At 47.3% G+C, this 18,622-nt stretch overlaps 2 protein-coding genes across 4 annotated transcripts; one reads left to right on the plus strand and one right to left on the minus strand.

Annotated features, from left to right (window-relative positions):
- Positions 1-1,382: 1,382 nt before the first annotated feature.
- On the minus strand, positions 1,383-8,244 carry SSR2 (signal sequence receptor subunit 2). Of its 2 annotated transcripts, none has more exons than XM_059933703.1 (6): positions 8,150-8,244; positions 7,385-7,539; positions 6,604-6,702; positions 5,023-5,131; positions 3,103-3,180; positions 1,383-1,965 (listed from the first exon to the last, which is right to left on the minus strand). In XM_059933703.1, exons 2-6 carry the CDS (start codon positions 7,537-7,539, stop codon positions 1,855-1,857), a joined length of 552 nt encoding a protein of 183 aa, XP_059789686.1. In that variant the 5' UTR covers positions 8,150-8,244; the 3' UTR covers positions 1,383-1,854. The 2 variants fall into 2 exon arrangements, with proteins under 2 accessions (XP_059789686.1, XP_059789694.1); XM_059933711.1 differs by having other exon boundaries at positions 8,159-8,241.
- Positions 8,245-8,339: 95 nt separating this feature from the next.
- LOC132371909 (uncharacterized) lies at positions 8,340-17,299 on the plus strand. 2 transcript variants are annotated; one of them, XM_059933687.1, is made up of 5 exons: positions 8,340-8,357; positions 10,266-10,380; positions 13,329-13,410; positions 14,946-15,074; positions 16,791-17,299. In XM_059933687.1, the coding sequence occupies exons 3-5, from the start codon at positions 13,339-13,341 to the stop codon at positions 17,277-17,279; spliced, it is 690 nt and encodes a 229-aa protein (XP_059789670.1). In that variant the 5' UTR covers positions 8,340-8,357; positions 10,266-10,380; positions 13,329-13,338; the 3' UTR covers positions 17,280-17,299. The 2 variants fall into 2 exon arrangements, with proteins under 2 accessions (XP_059789670.1, XP_059789661.1); XM_059933678.1 differs by lacking the exon at positions 8,340-8,357 and having other exon boundaries at positions 10,036-10,380.
- The last annotated feature ends 1,323 nt before the right edge of the window (positions 17,300-18,622 follow it).

An 18,622-nucleotide genomic window follows, 5' to 3' on the forward strand; every position in this document is an offset into this window, starting at 1 on the left:
GTGCTGAGTTCTGCAAGGAAAGGTAAAGATTGCCCCAACTTTCAGAAAAGGAGTATCTCCCAGAGCTCAGACTGAGGGAGAAATCTCTCACGTTACCTTCCCAAGTTATGAAGTTCATCCTACCCTTTAAACCAGAACCCCCCCGCTCCTATAGGTTACCTCCTCACTCTGTTTTCAGTGGACACCACACAGATGGCAAATAGTGTGTTGGTCCAAAGACCAACATTTCATAGTCCTAGAGGAAGACAATACATTATCAAACTAGCTCCCTCTTCCTTCCCTATGCTCGCTCTCAACCCCAAGCTTCTGACCCATTGTCTTTCTCCCCATTCTCTTGAGCAAGTCCCAGGTCTCCCCCAGGAACACAATGAACCAAAGCAAATATATCCTTCTTGCCCTCTGACCTGGCCAGTCCTGGGGTGTCCGAGCCGTAAGCCCTGAAAGAAGGATGTGAGCTGGTGGAGGGCTACTCCATTTGGAGCCTCCCGTTGTCTCCAGGTCCTTTTCATCCTTCTTGGGGCCCGGAGGCTCGGAAGGCTGGGCCAAGGAGAGGTTAAACTGGTTGGGCAGCACTCTCCCCCCGCCCCCCACCCGAATCTAAGCTGGGAAACTTGGTGACAGGAACAAAGCGGGTGTTTGTTGGGTTTCTCTCCTGCCTGGGAGGCTGTTCTCGGACCACGGCATTCCTGGGTTGGACAGAGTCAGCTCAGCGTGGCTTCTCCCCACTGCTGTTGCCGCAAAACCCACTGCCTTTCCAGAGGCCGTGCTTAGGTAACAACTCAGGGGATACAGGCGCTTCTGCCTGGCCTGAGCTCAAAGCAGAGGCATTAAAAATAAGTTCAAGATGGGACTTCCCTGGCAGTCCAGTAGTTAAGACTCCACGCTTCCACTGAAGGGGACACAGGTTCAATCCCTGGTCGGGGAACTGGGATCCTGCATACCCCGCAATGTGGCCAAAATAATAATAAGTTCAAGCTCAAGAAAAGCTAGCTCTTAAACGGAGGAAGGGCTAGAATCAGGCATAAGAGATAGTTCCTCAAGAACAGTCAATGAATAAATCACCCCTAGAAGGTCTCCCAGGGCATGAGAACAATTGCAGACCACTTTTCCCCATTCTCTCCTCTACTGTGGAGAGGGGCTCACAGGCAAGGAAGGTTTAGGGGAATATATGGTGACTGGTGAGAACAGAGGGAAATAAGGGACGGAAGCAAAGGTGCTCAAAAGAGAGGGTGCGGGGGGTGGGATATCTCTGTGGGAACAGAACCCACAGTCCCTAGAGCAAGGAGGCAGGAATTCAGCTCACCTGCCCAGGAGCCTGGGCAGTCAGGGCCTGAGTACCAACAGCAACCTGAGCTCATCCAGGTGATGGGAAAACAGACAAGTCCGGGTGGCATTTGTTTTTATTAGAAAACCCCATTTGGTAAGAGCTTCCCTAAGCCAGCACAGAGACTGGGTAGCCTCCAAGAGTCCCATAGCTTTCATCTTACCTTCCACCCTCTTCTGAGAGGGGAGGGTGGGGGACGGAGTGGTGTCAGGCAGTCTCCGAAGCGCCCCCTCCTGGACCCGAGAGAGTTCACATCGCCAGAAACGCACCCCACGGCACCTCGGTGGTGCACCACAGGGCCCCTAGGCTCAAGGCGATTGCCAAAGGCTTTCCTGTTTGTATGGCTTCAAGATGGAACCAAGGATGCTCTCACAGACTCCCAGGTCTGGTCCTTCGCTCTGGTTGAGAGCAGGGCAGGATCAAGGAGAAGGTGGCCAAGGGCTGAGGGAGAAGAGGTTGCATTTGAGATACCCTTTGGAGTCTGGAAAGCACCTGGATTTCTTGTGAAGGGAGGGCTGTGGAAGCCCCACTCAGTTCTTCTTGGTTTTGGGGGTGTCATATTTCCTCTTGCTGGAGTACCACAACAGCAGGGGGATGCCGATGGAAGGGAGGGTCATGACCCCGAAGGCTGCCCAGTCCAGCTGTGGAAGACAAAGGCCTTGCTTAGAAGTCTCGATTAGGGCACAGGAGGGGACCAGGAAGGAAGGGGTCCAATGAGAAAGGAGCAGTCCAGCCCAAATTTTAAGCAGAACCTTGGCAGGAAGGTTCCTCTCTGGCTACTCTGGACACAGAATGGCTTGCTAAAGACCAATCTGTATCTTTTGAGCTATGAAACCAAAGGTCTCACCTGACCCAACCCAATCTGGAAGAGAAGCTTCTCTCTTCCAAACAATCTTTGAGGAGGGAGATGCCCAGGTCTTGCCCTAACAGTCAAGCCTCCTGCGACCTAACCCCTGCCCCCACCTAGAGCTCTCTCTTCCATTCCTCTGTCTCACATTCTGCTCTCTGGTCTCACTAAACTACCTGCCATTCCTGGATTGTACCACGCTTTTTCTCACTTCTGAGCTACTCCCTCTTCCTAGGGTGCCTCCCCTTCCTTACCTCCTCTTTAATAAGTTAAACCTCCCTCCTCCAGAAAATTCCTCCCCGACTCTCAAAGACCAGGTTAGGTGCTTCTGTTGCATCTTCTCCAGAGCCTTGTGTATGATCTCTATCACAGCCCTCTTCCCCCACTGACTTGTGCTGAAGCCTCTATGAGCCCGTAAGATCTTTAATGGAAGGGACTGTGTCTTGCGTTGTTTTCTCAAAGCAAAGCACAGAACTGAGCACGTAATTAGGAACCTCATAATTATTCCCCGAATGAATGAATAAATGAATCTCCTCATTCAGTACTTTAGGCAAATCTTCAAAGAATTCTCCCCTAGACTAGACTACAACAAAGTTCCCATTTAACCTTCCCGATGCTCTGTGACCCTTTTAATCTAAGCAGATATACTTTTAATCCTCAAATTAGACCCAGGACTCCAAGACGGAGCTCTACTCAAGGCTGAGCAGAGAAAAAGGGCAGCTTTTTTTGGTTCTGGCAATTTTGATCTCATTGCCAAAAATCTCTAACCATGGTTAAATCAGGATATTTGATGGCTGTGTGTATCAGACATCAAAAAACAGATATGACAAGAACCAACCAACTAAACATATCTTCTAAGGAAGCCCAAAGGTCCCAGAACCAAAAGCATGTTCTACTCCCAGGGAAATGACAAGAAGACGGTAAAGCTTACAAAATGTGGGGAGAATCTTCTATCAAACTCCCTCTGAGCCAGGATTCCTCCCTGTCCAGGTGCACTGGTAAAGCCAATCTGAAAAGCAGAAAAGAAAGGCATTAAGGCAAGTCTCCAGCTCTTTCTCATCTGGGAAAGGGCAGTTCCAACCAACCCAGTTCTAAGCAATAGTGTCTTAGTTCCCAAAGGCCCAAGAAAACAACAAGATGAGGAAAAGTTTTTGAACTAGAGAGAGTTGGATGATTCTTAGTGTGTTGTAAAGATAAGTAAATTAGGAGCCAGGAGACACATGATGAGCATTTACTAAAAAAAGGTAGGATGGGTATGCAGCTGAAATTAAAGCCAAATCCTTCTGTCTTAGCCTCAGACTCTGGAAAGAGTTGCTCACCACCACTGGCCCCTCTGCCCTTGGCAATCATTTCCCCATTCCTCAAGTGGAAACACTCTTCTATACCTCACAAGTTGACATGAGGCTCAAGTGAACTAATGAGAAGGATTCTGGAAAGTATAAAGCCCTACCCAAATGTACATTACTAGTGGAGGGGCTGAGTCTGCCCCACATTCCTTTGTCTTGGAGAGGAGGCCAAGAGTTTGAAGCACACTGCAAACAACTTTGTTCTAAAGTGGCGGCTGGGCCTTTAATTTTGTGTCTTTTAACCCATCAAGGACCAGGTGGAACCAAAGAGTCTTAGAGGTGGTTCTAAAAGCACACATGATAGAAGATATGAAAACATAACCAGGATTACAAGAATATGGTTCCACATGGTTTATTAAAAAAAGATAACTCAGAGAGTGCACTGAATGTTCAAGACTCTTGGATTTCTTTTAGTTCTATGGTTGACTCTGTTAAGTCCCTTCCTTACTGTGCACTCACTAAGTAGCCTAAAGCCCATCTGTATTTATAAATTCATGACCTAAGCTTTTTGAGGGCTAGGACAGTGTCTTAATCTGCTTGGTATTCCCTAGAGTCTAGCACCTTGCAGGGGCTCAATAAATGTCTGCTGACCTTTACATCAGTCAGTCAAGAGACTGGTTATCGCTGGGTTTCTATTTTATATGGGAAACAGAAAGAAATCTAAGACAAAGTTCCGTGCTTCAAGGAGTTTATAATTAAACTGGGAGGTGGGAGTGAGGGAAAGACCTAGATACAGGAAAGAGAACTAATAAAGATGGTCAATAATTAAACGTTCAAGTGGCATAGACTATAAGAGCTATAGAAGTTTAGATGCAGTCAGTCACTGTTTAGTGAAAGAATGAGTAGGAAAGAGCGATATGAATTGTAAAAGCAGAAGACAGAATCAAGGAGACGCAGCTCAGAGCTAGGTCTTGAGAAGGCTTCGGATAATGAAGTGGAGGAGAGAGACTACAGAGAGTGCTTCAAGCAGAGACCAAAGGCAAAGTGGAAAGAACGAGCACTGAGGGCGGGGGAGGTGCCACAGGAAGGAGCTTGGTCTAATTAGGACAGAAGGTCTTCGAGAGTAGAGAGAGGGAGAGGCAGAACACAGTGAGACTGCTGGAGGGTAAGCGAGAAGAGGCAGGAAACTCAGCCTTGCTGCAAGAAGCAGGGGCATTCTAAGCAAGGGAAAGACACAGACACAGCAGAGACCAGGAATCATCTGATGGCGGCACAGAAGACGGATGGGAAGGACAATGATGGCAATAAACTGGGCAGCACATGACACTGTACAGATTAAAAGTGAAGCGGAAGGGAATGCTACAGTACTCCCCTCCCATTCATTTCAATTGCTTGATTCTGAGACTTTATAATTTGAAACATACTTCCTTCCTATGACGATATCTCAAGTTTTTGGTCCTTCTTATCTTCCTCAGAATTTAGCACCTGCTCTGGAGATTTTCTGCAAGAGTTTTCAAAGGAAGGCAGAGCTGAGCCCCATCCAACTAAGGGTTTGGGTAACTCACCACAACGGGCCCATCCTCCTGGGCCAGGTAAGTAATAGTTGCTGAGGTGAAGTTGAAATAACCAGCCTTGAGAGGGCGCAGGACCACGGTGTGGGAGACGTTGCTAGCACTGACCCAAGAGTTAAGGAGGGAAAAAGATGAAGCTACAGTTGTTAACAAACTTTCAACTCAGGGACTAAACGCACCATTCACAAAAAGAGTTGCCAACACATGTAATGATTCCGCATCTGCAATATACTGCGAAAATAATAAACACGGGCTTTTTTTCTAAGCCTGAAGTGTGTGGTATAATATGATGTCTTTCTAGCCAAGTCTTAAGGGGTCTATAACATACTCAGTATTGAGGTGTTTAAATTAAACTTTTAAAGCAATATAGGTTATGGATGAAAAATTAGTCACTTAAGGTCACAGAAAATCTTTCGCTGCCTAAAACTGCAGGAAGTTCTTGAAAATATAAATCAAAACCCCCCCAAAAAACCAAAGAGAACACTTACCCTTGCCAGAAAATCTAAATATACTTTAAATCACAGGGAAAAAAATAATCTAATTCACAACACTCAGGAAATAACGAGTAGATCCGAATAAGGGATTTATTGAGTAAGAAGAGTCTTTAAAAGGTCACCCAGGGGACTTCCCTGGTGGTCCCGTGGTAAAGAATCCACCTTACGATGCAGGGGACGCAGGTTCGATCCCTGGTCAGGGAACTAAGATGCCACGTGCCGCGGGGCAACTAAGCCCGCGTGCCACAACTACTGAACTCATGCGCCTCAACTAGAGCCCACGTGCCACTAACTACAGAGCCCAAGCGCCCTGGACCCTGTGCGCTACAGCTAGAGAAGAGAAAACCCACATGCCACAACTAGAGAGAAGCCCACGCACCACAACGAAGATCCCTTGTGCCGCAACTAAGACCCGACGCAGCCAAAAAAAAAAAAAAAGTCACCCAGGTCCTCCACACTAGCATCCCACTGAATTTCTTTTATAGCTACTTTTATTTTATTTATTTATTTATTTATTTTTTGGCTGTATTGGGTCTTCGGTTCGTGCGAGGGCTTTCTCTAGTTGCGGCAAGCGGGGGCCACTCTTCATCGCGGTGCGGGGACCGCTCTTCATCGCGGTGCGCGGGCCTTTCACTATCGCGGCCCCTCCCGTTGCGGGGCACAGGCTCCAGACGCGCAGGCTCAGTAGTTGTGGCTCACGGGCCCAGCTGCTCCGTGGCATGTGGGATCTTCCCAGACCAGGGCTCGAACCCGTGTCCCCTGCATTAGCAGGCAGATTCTCAACCACTGCGCCACCAGGGAAGCCCCTGAATTTCTTTTAAAAGCACCTTAAACATCCTCGCCCAGCCACAAACATCTGTCTACATTCTCCCAAAACAGAACGTTTTAGAACTTTATGACCTGAACTTCAGGAACCTCCTTCCTCAGGCCCACCCTAAATCATGCTCACACAATTCTCACCAGTCTCTCTTGCCCCATCTTATCCAGAGCGGCGACAAGGATGACCCTGCTGTTTTGCTTCAACATTCCCCCCCTCCCACCCACCACCACCAGCCTTCATCACCCAGTGTCAAGAGGATACGGAGCAATTCGGTCCCATTTGACATTGAGCATTCCAGAGACAATGCCAAAGTCTTCTGGAGGGAAGGAATCATCAGATAATTCCACATCCAATGCAGCACTAGAAAAGGGAGGAAACAAAGAAAGGTTAGTAATGGATATAAACTTAAAGCAATCAGCAATCAAACCTGCCTGCCTGTCCTAAAAAATCAGACCTACAAAAGACAGATATGAGTCACACAGTTATTTGGGTTTGTTGCACTGAAGAATCCCAGCCAAGGCCTGGATTCTGGGCACCAAAATACTCAAATATCTAGGAAAGAATGGGCCTGAATCCATTTTTGCCCCAATTTCTTCTCACGTGTGTGTGTGTGTGTGGGTGGGTGGGTGGGTGTAAGGAGGAGAAGAGGAGCAAGATGCATGTGGAAAAGAACATTAAAGGGGATAAAGTGAAAAAAAGACAACAAAAATGCTAATGAAAGAAAGGAAGCTGAAACTAAACCCCTGAGGTAACGAAGGATCATACATCTTCTGCCTTCTCATCTTCCTCTCCCTGTTTCACCACAATTCTTGCTTCTTCCCCACTCTGAAACTCTTCCAGCTCAAAAAGTGGAAGATGGTTTCCTGTAGCTTAGGTAAGAATGTCCTCCTCTTCCAGAAGTAGATCCAGCAGTATATTCATTCACTCACGATATCTGTTGCTGGAAATCTCCCAAAGATAAATCACTGCTGGTCCCTGTTCCCAGCTGGGAAATCTAAGAAGCCTGAAAAGGGCCCAACCTATAGCTCCAGGGTCTCCTTACCTTGAGCCAACATTGTAGATGTTGTACTGTAAGGTCAGGTCTCGCCCCTCCACGGCATATCTGTTCAGCAGTGATTTGGAGGCCAAAAGCCTGGCTCCTTCCTCTGCTTGAGTGACAGCAAATAGAGCCAACGCCAGGAATGCCAGCAGCCTCATCTTTGGAGAAAAAAGCAAAGCGAGCAGTCAACCCAAGCACGTAAAACCAGCAAAAGCTTCCTGACAGCCCTTTCTTAAAAAGTCTATCAAAACTCTTTTGAGCTTATCAAAGCAGCAGCCCCTTCTACAGAGCAGTCTCTAAGCCACCAGGGCCCTGGGTGCTCCCCAACTGGCGGGATCTTCTGAGAGGACTGCATGTGGCCAGACGCCTTGGGCCGCCGGATTTCGGCTGATCTCGGACCTGCAGCAGCCTCTAGCTTTCCTTCACGCAGGAGTCCCCCACGGCTGCTGCCTTCCCGCTGCTCCTTCTCCACCAGCTTCCCTGTGACCCCACGCCGCGCTCGCAGGGTCCTCCCCCACGCCCCTGTATCCCATCCTCCATCCTTCCCACGGGATCCCATTCGTCCTCGCCCTCCACATCCCTTTCTGGGGCCCTCCGAGAGCTCAGTCCGCTCTGCCCCCTCCCCTCCTCTTGCCAAGATTACACGTCCTCCCGCCGGCTTGCCCTCTCTCCTCCCCGCCCTCCCCGAGCTAACACTCAGCCGCTGAGTGTTGTGCGGACGTGAGACTCCCCAGCTCCCGCTGGCACCCCCAGTGCCTCGGGACTCACCGTGCTCACCCTCAAAGCCTTTCGGGGGGCCGCCAAAACCGGAAGAGCGCGTCAGCACCCAAAAGACCGGAAGTAAGCTCTGGCCGGAAACTTTGGTGCTCTTCCCGATGCCTTCTGGGAGTTGTAGTTCATAGACAAGCCCCACCTTTCCCTTTGTAGTACCCGCCCGCCTCCGGGATGCGACAGCTCCTGGAACAGGCTTGTTTGTGTATCCTCCACGTTCTTCTTTCTTTCTTTCCTGTTCTTTCTTTCACGCTTTTATTATTCTGCAGTCTAGAGTGACTTTTCAAGCTGGCTTGCCGTTACTGTAGATGACCAGCACCTGATAAAGTGCTTTGCGGAACTGGCAAACCTAGAGATTAGGGTTATCTATCTAAAGTGTAGTGTCGAACTAGGAATTAGAGAAAAGCTATTTCTCTCGGGGCTATTCTTCGTATTCCCAGGCGAGAAATTTAGTCATCCCTTATATCCAATAAGTCACCAAGCCCTGAACTTTCTTTAGAAGCCCTTTAAGGGCCCGCAAGAGTAGATCCTTTCTTCTCCATTCCCACTGTAACCGCTTTAGTTCATACACGTTGCTGTTGCTGTTTTTCATTGCGATAGTCTCGCTTTCTTGGGCCTTTCCCTGCGCATTTCAATCAGCTACCAGAAACAGCTTCCCTAAACAGCATTTTGAACAGTAGACTCTATGTTCAGAGGATGGACTGTGAAGTTAGGCAGTCATGAATTCAAATCTCCCTTCGGTCACTTGCTGTTTAGGTAACCTTAAGGCAAGTGTTACTTCTTAAAAAAAAAAAAAATTATTTATTTATTTATTTATTTATTTGACTGCGCTGGGTCTTAGATGCAGCAGGCGGGATCTTCGTTTCGGCCTGAGGGATCTAGTTCCCTGACAGGGATGGAACCCAGGCCCCCTGCATTGGGAGTGTGCACTGGACCACGAGGGAAGTCCAAGTGTGACTTCAATAAGCTTTGGTTCCCAAATCTGTGAAATGAGATTATTATAGTACTCTCAAAATGCTGGATGATCAAATAGGATAATGTGTGTAAAACTCTTAGCGTATGTCTGGCACATTTGTGTGTTCAATAAATGGTAACTATCAATATTGCTATTATCCTATCTCTGCATTGTAGCATTCCTTCATTCAATATGCACTTATTGGGCACCTAATTTGTGCCTAGTACTGTTCTAGGTACTGAGGATACAGTGATGAACAGGACAGATAAGGTTTCTACTTTCTGGGGGCTTAACATTCTTGTGGACTAATACACATCACCTGTATTTGTTTTAGTATCACCCCCCATTCACCACCTCCCAGAGTAGAGCTCTTTGAGGACAGGTGGTCTGTTTTCCATTGCTTAGTGTCATGCCTGAGCACACAGGACGTACTCCAGGAATGAATCATAACAAATTCTCTACACACAACCTTCAATCTGCTCCTACTTCCTTTGTGTGTGGCTTCCTTCAAATGCCCTGTTGCCTCTCTTTCCTATCCAAGTCCAAGCCCTCCTTCAGGGCCCCGCTCTAGTCTCATCCCCTCTGGGAAGCCTTCCTTGGCTTTGCCAGACTGCATTGCTCTTTTACAGCACCACAGATTAGTAATTTTTTTTTTTCTGATTGTTTCTGATCTGGAAACTCTACTTTCATGATTAGATGATATTTCTCTAGTATATACTTATACAAAGGTCCTACAGCGGTGCTGAACACACAGAGGTGCTCAAGAAACACCTGCTGATTGGAGGAATTTTCATCGTCTCTGTCTACAGTCTCCCTAATGGAATCTATTCTGACTAGAGGAGAGATTTTGAGAGTCAACTGCTGGGAATTCCCTGGTGGTCCAGTTGTTAGGACTCCACGCTTCCACTGCCAAAGAGAGAGAGAGAGAGAGAGAGAGAGAGAGTCAATTGCTAAGGGAAATGTTTCTGTTGAAAGGCTTCCAAAAGAATACAACTTCTTCCTGCCATCCTCAAGAGGACCCCAAACCAAGAGATTGAGTAGAACTTTGTTAGATGTGCAGAGAACTGTGTGCCAGGAACAGAGGCATGCAGAGCTAGGGTGCTTACTGTGCCCCCAGGATGGTGTCACTGGTTTTATGTCCTGTTTCCTGGTGTTTAGGACAGAGCGCAAGCTGCCCACTGACCTCTCTTTTGGGATCTGCAACAAGAGGGCCACCAAGAGAGTGTGTGACCAAGCTGAGAAGGAAGTGGCAAGCTGCTTTCTTGCCAGAAAGGTAAGCACCCAGAAATAGGGCCTTGCTGCCAAATCTAGGGGCCTCAGATGGGCCTACGTTAGCTAGAAGTGGTAATGGAGTGAATATGAACCATGCCAGTTTTCAAGAAACATCCAGAATCAAAGCTGTTACAGTAACTTTGCAACAATAATTTTTTCTCTTTTACATTCATTTTTTTAAATTGTGGTAAATATACATAACATGAAATTTACTATTTTAACCATTTAAAATGTACATTCACATTGTTGTGCAGCCATCACTACCGTCCATCACCAGAACTTTTTCATCTTCCCAAACTGAAACTGCATACCCATTAAACACTAACTCCCCTTCCTCCTGTCCCCAGCCCCTGGCAATTACCATTCTACTTTCTGTCTCTGTGAATTTGACTACTCTATATACCCCATGTAAGTGGAATCATACAAAAAATCATTTTTAGTTTATATAAATAATACATGCTTATATTCTCATTGTTAAAAAATCAAACAACACTGAAATAGTGAGTATAAATGTCAGGATGCAAACTTAGATGTCCAAGAAATGTTAACTTCCTGACTTTTCTACAATCAAACCCAATTCTGCTTCCAGCCCCTTTTCCATCAGATAGTAAGGACTTAAATCTCTGTTAACGTAGGGACTACCCAGCCATTTTTCTCCAGTGGTGCCTCTAGTTTTCTAGACGGCTCCCGATGTGCCAGAGGCACGTGGGGGAGGGGATCAGGGACTTCCGGTGCTTGGTCATCAATACTTTTCCTCTCTGGTGTCCACTGAGACATCTGGATCCTGTCTGCTCTTGGGCTGTGAGTTCACACAGAGTGCAGGTGCATCCCCCTCAGCCTTATCCCAGGTCTTCCCAGGCACAGTACTCCTCTCTCTCCCACTTCCTTTCCCTCCCTCTACTTTCCATGCCTCTCTGGAGCCATAGGAAACTCAGTTGGGCTCTCTCAGGCCCTTCACCTCTTCCTTGCTATTCAGTCACTCCTCAATTCCACAAACCAGGCTGGGACCTGGGATGAGCAGAAATCCTGAAAAGTGTCCCAGACCCCCTACCTGGGCACAATGTGCATTTTTGGGAGCAGGCACAAGACTCCTCTTGCTCTTGGATTCACCAACCCATTTGGGTTTTTCCTTTGCCACCCCCTCCAAATCCCAAACTATGTCAAGTCGGAGCCAGCGGAGCCTCAGAGCTCTTCTGAGGGATTTATCCAGAGATAACTAAGATCCCCTCTCTCCTGTTCTCTCCTCTTTCTTTTCTTTCTCCCCAGTTTGGTTGAACTCTATCTAGATGAAATCAGTTGGGTGAGGGGATAGAAGTGATGAAAAACCGGCTCTCATGTCTCTAGTATTCCTTCAACAAAAATTTACTGATCATTCTCCAAAGTGCCAGGCAATGTTCTGGGCCGTAGGGCAAGAGCCGTGGACAAAACAGACAAAATCTCTGCCTGTCTCTCAAAACAGACAGAATGCCATGCCTTTCTTTCTAATGAGGCACTGTCCCATAGAACTTTCGGTGAAAATGGAAATGTTCTATAATAGCTCCACTGTCCAGTATATTAGCCACCAGCCACATGTGGCTATTGAGCACTTGAAATGTGAGTGGTCAGACTGAAGAACTAAAATTTTTAGCTTTATTTAATTTTAACTAATTTCAACTTAAGTTTGAATAGCCGCACGTGGTTAGTGGATCGGACAGCACAGCTCTTATATATCCTGACACCTCTCTGGCCTTTGGCTTTGAATTCCAAAAGGCCAGGGTTTTGATACTCAGCAGACCTTTTCTCTGCTTTTCTTCTGAAACAGCACTTCTGCCCATCACTGGGAGAACTCACGGTCCAAGGTACAGCATATTGGACAGCTCCCAGCGAGTCCCCAGGAAATGCCCAGATCTCGACTGATTCCACTGACTGCCTGAACCCAGGGAAGACACCTTCCCTGTGGTGGATGCTTCTGGGCATACAAAGCACAGAGTGCTCCCCTTCCTGCCCTCCCCCTTACTCCCAGTCTTCCAACTCATTAAGGGGGAAGGAAGCCGCACTTCCTTTGGAGGGCTAAAGAGAGCCAATAGGAGAGTGTGGTATGAAGGACTCCTGTGTCTCCCTTAGCCCCTTCGCATTTTTGTCCCCCCAACCGCACCCTCATCTCTAGGAATGAGGAGCTATTTTAACATAAGAGCACATCATCCCTGTGCTCTGAGAGACGGTCTCTATGAGCAAGAGAGTGGCTTGTTGGATGGTTGGTTGGTTTGCAGATGCCACACTCTGAAGAAGACATGGCTTGATTCACTGTGAGGCCCCCAGGAAGCAGTCAGTAATAGCAATCCCCCCACTTTACCACAGAAAGAAGCAACAGAAAGAAGTAGGGCCTGGGACTTCCCTGGTGGCGCAGTGGTTAAGAATCCGCCTGCCAATGCAGGGGACATGGGTTCAATCCCCGGTCCGGGAAGATCCCACATGCCGCCGAGCAACTAGGCCCATGCGCCACAACTACTGAGCCCATGAGCCACAACTACTGAAGCCTGTGTGCCTAGAGCCCATGCTTTGCAGCAAGAGAAGCCACGGCAATGAGAAGCCCACGCACCTCAAGGAAGAGTAGCCCCTGCTCGCCGCAACTAGAGAAAGCCCATGCACAGCAACGAAGACCCAATGCAGCCAAAATAAATTCATTAATTAATTTTAAAAAAACTTAAAAATAAAATAAAATAAAATGTCACTTAAAAAAAAAAAAAAGACGTAGGGCCTCAGTGGAAGGACTGAAAGTAAATAAAGAAAGGAAAAAAGGGACTTCCAAGTATCTGCTCCAGGCTGACTCTAGAAGGCAACATTGGGGGAAAAGTGAATCCATACATGTCCCACCTCTCAGGCCAGGAGTCTATGTGTGTTGATGACCAACTACTAATGGGTCTGTTTTCTTTCAGATAATAAACTGTGCCCACCCATTTATTCTTCCAGACACCAGGGCATGACTGGCAGTGTTGGCGAGCTCCTGCTCTCTGCTCCCACTCAGCTACTGCACCCACCATGCTTTCGTAAGGTGAGTTGTCACCAAGTCTGTTCCCTCGCTGGATGGTGAGCATCTAGAGGGCAGGGACACACCTTGAGTTTGTTGAGTGGCTACCCTATAGATAGTTATTGAACAGAACTGAGTGATGGTGGGAAAAGAAAAGCAGTGCAGCTGACCACGCAATAGTTAGGTTTGGCTGGAAATGGAGGAGAGGTGGGAAAAGGCCAGGTTACAGAGCCGAGAACATTGTCTAGCATGCCCCCACATGCAATTTTTTATTCTGAAAAACTTGAAACCTATAGAAACTTGAAAGATTGGCTCAATTAACACCTGTATGCCTTTCACTTAGATTTACCAGCTGCTAACCTTTTGTTCATTTACTTTATCTCTCTCTATATAAATTAATATATGTGTGTACACAGACACACACACACACACACACACACACACACACACACTACACATTCACTTGTACATTTTTTGGAACCATTCAAGAGTCAGTTGCACATCGCGATACTCCATCCCTGTGTACGTCAGCACGTATCTCCCAAGAACAGGAATTCTCTTCCGTAACCCCAATAACATTGTCACACCCAGGAAGTTTGACACTGATAAAACACTATTTTCAGATAGAATCCATATGCAATTTTTGCCAAAATGCCCTTTAAGACTTTAAAAAAAAAAAATCTAGGATCCTATCAATGATCATACATTGCAGCATTGCCTTTGATGAGTGCCGATTCAACGAAATGAGTTTCTCCCAGGGAGAGTGTGGAGAGAAAAAAAATGCATGGAGGATACAGCCTTGGTTACTACCTCCCCAGACTAAGAGGACGGGAGGAGAAAGGGAAGAGAAGGCTCAGACAGAGCTCAGGCTCTTGAAACAGACACTGAAGTGTCCCTTCTAAGTCTTTGGATCCCTTGAAGATCTCAGACAGACCTGGCCACCCAAAGTTGGTTGTGGACTATTGTCTGCTTCATGCCAAATTTCTCTCCAGCACATGTGGATTCCTAGGTGGATTCTGGAATCTGCATCTGCCATGTCTTGGTGCCCTTTGGGGTTTTGTCCCATTTTTTAGAATTTGGTCACAGTGTCTCTTTTTAAGCCCAGTCTTCTTATTCTGATCACTGGTGGGGGCCAGGGGAGGGGGATGAGCAGATCCAGCCTCCTCTTGCTGAAAGTGAAGGAGGAGGGCTGTGTGTGTGTGTGTGTGTGTATGTGTGCACGTGCACCCTCTCATACCCACAGAGGAGCCCTCCTTGAACCCATGGGCCTGGGACCCCACCCTCCTGTTGCTATGACAACCACTTCTGTGAGGACATGGGGACTAAAGAATTGTGAGTGTGGGGTTAGGGAGGCAGGGGACACACCAGAGTCTCATGGCATTAGTGATCATAGAACTTTATGATAATGAAGAAGAGAGATAATGTGTCTCTATCTTCAAATCTCGAAGTAGCAGGGCAGGATGGGACACAGGCAGGAGCAAGGGTAGGGTGACTCCTGAAGTTCTGCCTGGTGTGAGGGGCCCTGCTTCTAACTAACCTCTCCTTCTTCTCCCCCTTAGGAGACCAGAGAAGTTTGGGAATCCTCAGGGGCAGAAAATCCCTCCTTTAACACCGTTGATGTATCCTTGACATCCATCTACAGCTTCACTGATGACCTAGGCTATCAAGGCAGCCAGGACCTAACCAGCGTGAGTACCCTACTTTGTATTTCTCCCTCCTCTGGGGTCTCTCACCCCTTGCTCTACCACCATGTCGGCATCTTAGCTCATTGACCTCCCCTAAGATGTCCTGTGGCAACCATCCATGTCTTCTCTACATCCTTCCAATTCACATCTTTACTAAACATGGCTCAAATTTACTCCTTCCGGAAAAAAATACCAACAGTAATAGTAGTCACAGCTTACATCTACTGAGTACTTACTACATGCCACTTGTAAGAATTTATATCTCGTTTAAACCTCATAAGAACCAGGTAAGCTCAATACTATTATTGTCCCCACTTTTCAGATGAAGAAACAGAGACATGAACAAGTTAAGTAACTCTCCCAAGATCGCATAAGTGGGAAGCAGAGATGCTAGAGTTTGAGCTCAGTTTGTCTGACTCAAGATCTCACACACAGCTGCCTCCCAGTTAGCTATCCCATTTTTATGAGTCCTCCAAGGTATCCTTTCAACATTCACATGCTGTTAAGCACACATGATATGTGAACTTATTTGCTTGTTTATGTGGGGGAGGGTTTAAATGCTAGCTGTGTTTTTTGTTATTGAGCTCTGACTGACACACAGTAAACTGTACATATTTAAAGTGTACAATTTGATGTTTTGACATATATTTATACTCATGAAACCATCACCACAATCAAGATAATAAACATATCCATCACCCCCAAATATGAACAACCAGGATTTCTAGAATAGATAAATTGGAGGGTTATTACCTGACTTCTAAAATGAGTCTTTATTTAACCAAAGTATTTGCATTAGGATCCTTTTAAAATAATGAGCTCTCGGGGCTTCCCTGGTGGCACAGTGGTTGAGAATCCGCCTGCCAATGCAGGGGACACGAGTTCGAGCCCTGGTCTGGGAAGATCCCACATGGCGTGGAGCGACTAGGCCCATGAGCCGCAATTGCTGAGCCTGCGCATCTGGAGCCTGTGCTCCGCAACAAGAGAGGCCGCGATAGTGAGAGGCCCGCGCACCGCGATGAAGAGTGGCCCCCACTTGCTGCAACTAGAGAAAGCCCTTGCACAGAAACGAAGACCCAACACAGCCACAGATAAATAAATAAATAAATAAAATTAAAAAAAAAAAAAAAATAATGAGCTCTCTTCTAACGCATTCAGAATACACCTGCATATCCTTTGCTGAAACTGATTAGTAACTTCTCTTTGGTAATTTTTTTTAAAATAATTTATTTTATTTTATTTATTTATTTTTGGCTGCGTTGGGTCTTCGTTGCTGCACATGGGCTTTCTCTAGTTGTGGCGAGCGGGGGCTACACCTCGTTGCGGTGCGCGGGCTTCTCATTGATGTGGCTTCTCTTGTTGCGGAGCACAGGCTCTAGAGTGCAGGCTCAGTAGTTGTGGCGCATGGGCTTAGTTGCTCGGCGGCATGTGGGATCTTCCCGGACCAGGGCTCAAACCCGCGTCCCCTGAATTGGCAGGCGGACTCCCAACCACTGCGCCACCAGGGAAGCCCCTCTTTGGTAATTTTAAGTGCATGTCTGCCCTGGGCAGTGCAGTCTTTTGTTATCTGTGCTGCCCACTCTGTACTCTCAGGTGAGTGCTTGGCTTAACCTTTCCCTCTGATCTCAGTCCTTCTCTGCCTCACTTCCCCCCATCAGACGCGTAAGGGGATGGGTCAGTGGAGAGCATGCTTCATTCCTTGCTCTCGGATTCCCCAAGGAAGAAGATCCCAGCCTTGATCGAGCCAAGAGTCAGAAGCGGAATAAAGTTGCCATCGTGCGGATGAGGAGAAATAAGGTGAGGGAGGCAGATGAGAATGACGATGATGAGGAGGACGAGGCAGAGCGCTCTCCTGGGGTGAGACGGAAGCGACACTCATACTCCAAGACCTGCCAACAGAGGCAAAAGGAGCACTTGAGCATCTTGGAAGGCAGCTTGAGCACGCCCACCTCCAAGACCAAGTCATCCCGCTGGAGTATGACCGAGTTCCGTCAATACTTGTGTATGTGTTGCCACGATAAGCAGAAATCAATGGAGGAAAACAAGGCATCGGACTCCAAAGAAAGTAGAGACCCAAATGAAAATGAGGATGGAGTCACAGGTTCCATTAATAAGCGAGAGAGGCAACAGGCTCCTGGGGGAACTCCAAGGGAAGGTCTGGACAAAAGCCAGGAGAACGGAGAGTGTAATCCTTCAGCTTGTAAATAAAGCAAATTTTATTTTTGTGGATGGCATGTATGAGCCTGATTGATGATTCCAGGTTTTTATCTTTCTTAATTTTTTTGGTCGATGTATTGACTTTCTTCCTCCCCACCCCCTTTTATCTCTCTGAACATCTTCTCATCCTTTCTAATTTTATATGAATTTCTGTCTCTTAAGATGTGGGGCTAGCATACCTTGAGAGGTATGAGAAGGCTTTAGAAACCCTTCCGGCCTGCAACCCAAGAAGGTGAAAAACAACCTGAAGAGAAAGAGTCCCTTTTTTTGGCTGCTTCGGTTGCTACGCGCAGGCTTTCTTTAGTTGCGGCTAGCAGGGGCTACTCTTCGTCGCGGTGCCCAGGCTTCTCATTGCGGTGTCTTCTCTTGTTGCGGAGCATGGGCTCTAGGCGTGCGGGCTTCAGTAGTTGTGGCACGTGGGCTTCAGTAGTTGTGGCACATGGGCTCAGTAGTTGTGGCTCACGGGCTCTAGAGCGCAGGCTCAGTAGTTGCACACAGGCTTAGTTGCTCTGTGGCATGTGGGATCTTCCCGGACCAGGGCTCGAACCCGTGTCCCCTGCATTGGCAGGCGGATTCTTAACCACTGCGCCACCAGGGAAGCCCGAGAAAGAGTCTTGATGTAACTCATGAGGGAGGCTTCAAGGCCTAATTTTCCAGGTTTCAACTCCAGACTTGTCTCATTTCCTTCCTTGTAACCCTCAGCTCTGTATAGCAAAGCTTTTGAGCTTGTAGCAAACAAAAAGACTGGAATAAAAACTTCCCAGAGGGAACTCAGAAGTCATTTTTAAGATCGTGATTGTTCCCGGCAACAAAGTTTAAGGCTAGCTCCCAAATTTATATTGCTATCTCACTTTTCCTTCCTCAGCTTGAGTAAAGAAGAGGAACCCTTACCCTCCAGAGCCTCCCCAAGCCCACCCCCGCTTCCCCACATACACACTAATCATTCAGAAGGAATCTTAGAAATCAGGAAACCTGTCTTAGGGCAGGTTCCCTAGAAGCTGAGGCTGAGATGGAGGTTCTTGTGTGAGGATTTTATTGAGAGAATGCTCTCAGGAGAAGGAAAGGGAGTGAGGGAAGCAGGATAGGGCAGGGGAAGAAAGCTAAGCAGGGTTGTTAACAGTTAACAGTGAAGTCTGCCTCCACCTGATTCCAAGGAACTCTGAAGCGTGAGTTACAACACAAAATTGGTTGCACTTTTGAGGCAAGGGGTTGGCCTTTTGTAAGCCCATATCAGTCAATCACTGCGGGCTGCCCTAGGTTCTCCAGTGAGGCAGCCTCCCTATTGAATGAGGGCAATTCTCCGGTGAAGGGGCTGTTTAGCTGTTAGCAATCAA

The sequence above is a fragment of the Balaenoptera ricei genome, chromosome 1 (genome assembly GCF_028023285.1).
Source record: "Balaenoptera ricei isolate mBalRic1 chromosome 1, mBalRic1.hap2, whole genome shotgun sequence".
Lineage (NCBI taxonomy): Eukaryota > Metazoa > Chordata > Mammalia > Artiodactyla > Balaenopteridae > Balaenoptera > Balaenoptera ricei.

Coding starts and splice junctions, on each gene's coding strand:
- SSR2 (XM_059933703.1), bottom strand. CDS start 7,539: ATGAGGCTGCTGGCATTCCTGGCGTTGGCTCTATTTGCTGTCACTCAA. Junction 6,703..7,384: donor ATCTACAATGTTGGCTCAAG/GTAAGGAGACCC, acceptor TCCCTTTTCTAG/TGCTGCATTGGATGTGGAAT. Junction 5,132..6,603: donor AAATGGGACCGAATTGCTCC/GTATCCTCTTGA, acceptor CTCTTGGGTCAG/TGCTAGCAACGTCTCCCACA.
- LOC132371909 (XM_059933678.1), top strand. CDS start 10,226: ATGGTGTCACTGGTTTTATGTCCTGTTTCCTGGTGTTTAGGACAGAGC. Junction 10,381..13,328: donor GCTGCTTTCTTGCCAGAAAG/GTAAGCACCCAG, acceptor TTATTCTTCCAG/ACACCAGGGCATGACTGGCA. Junction 13,411..14,945: donor ACCCACCATGCTTTCGTAAG/GTGAGTTGTCAC, acceptor TCTCCCCCTTAG/GAGACCAGAGAAGTTTGGGA.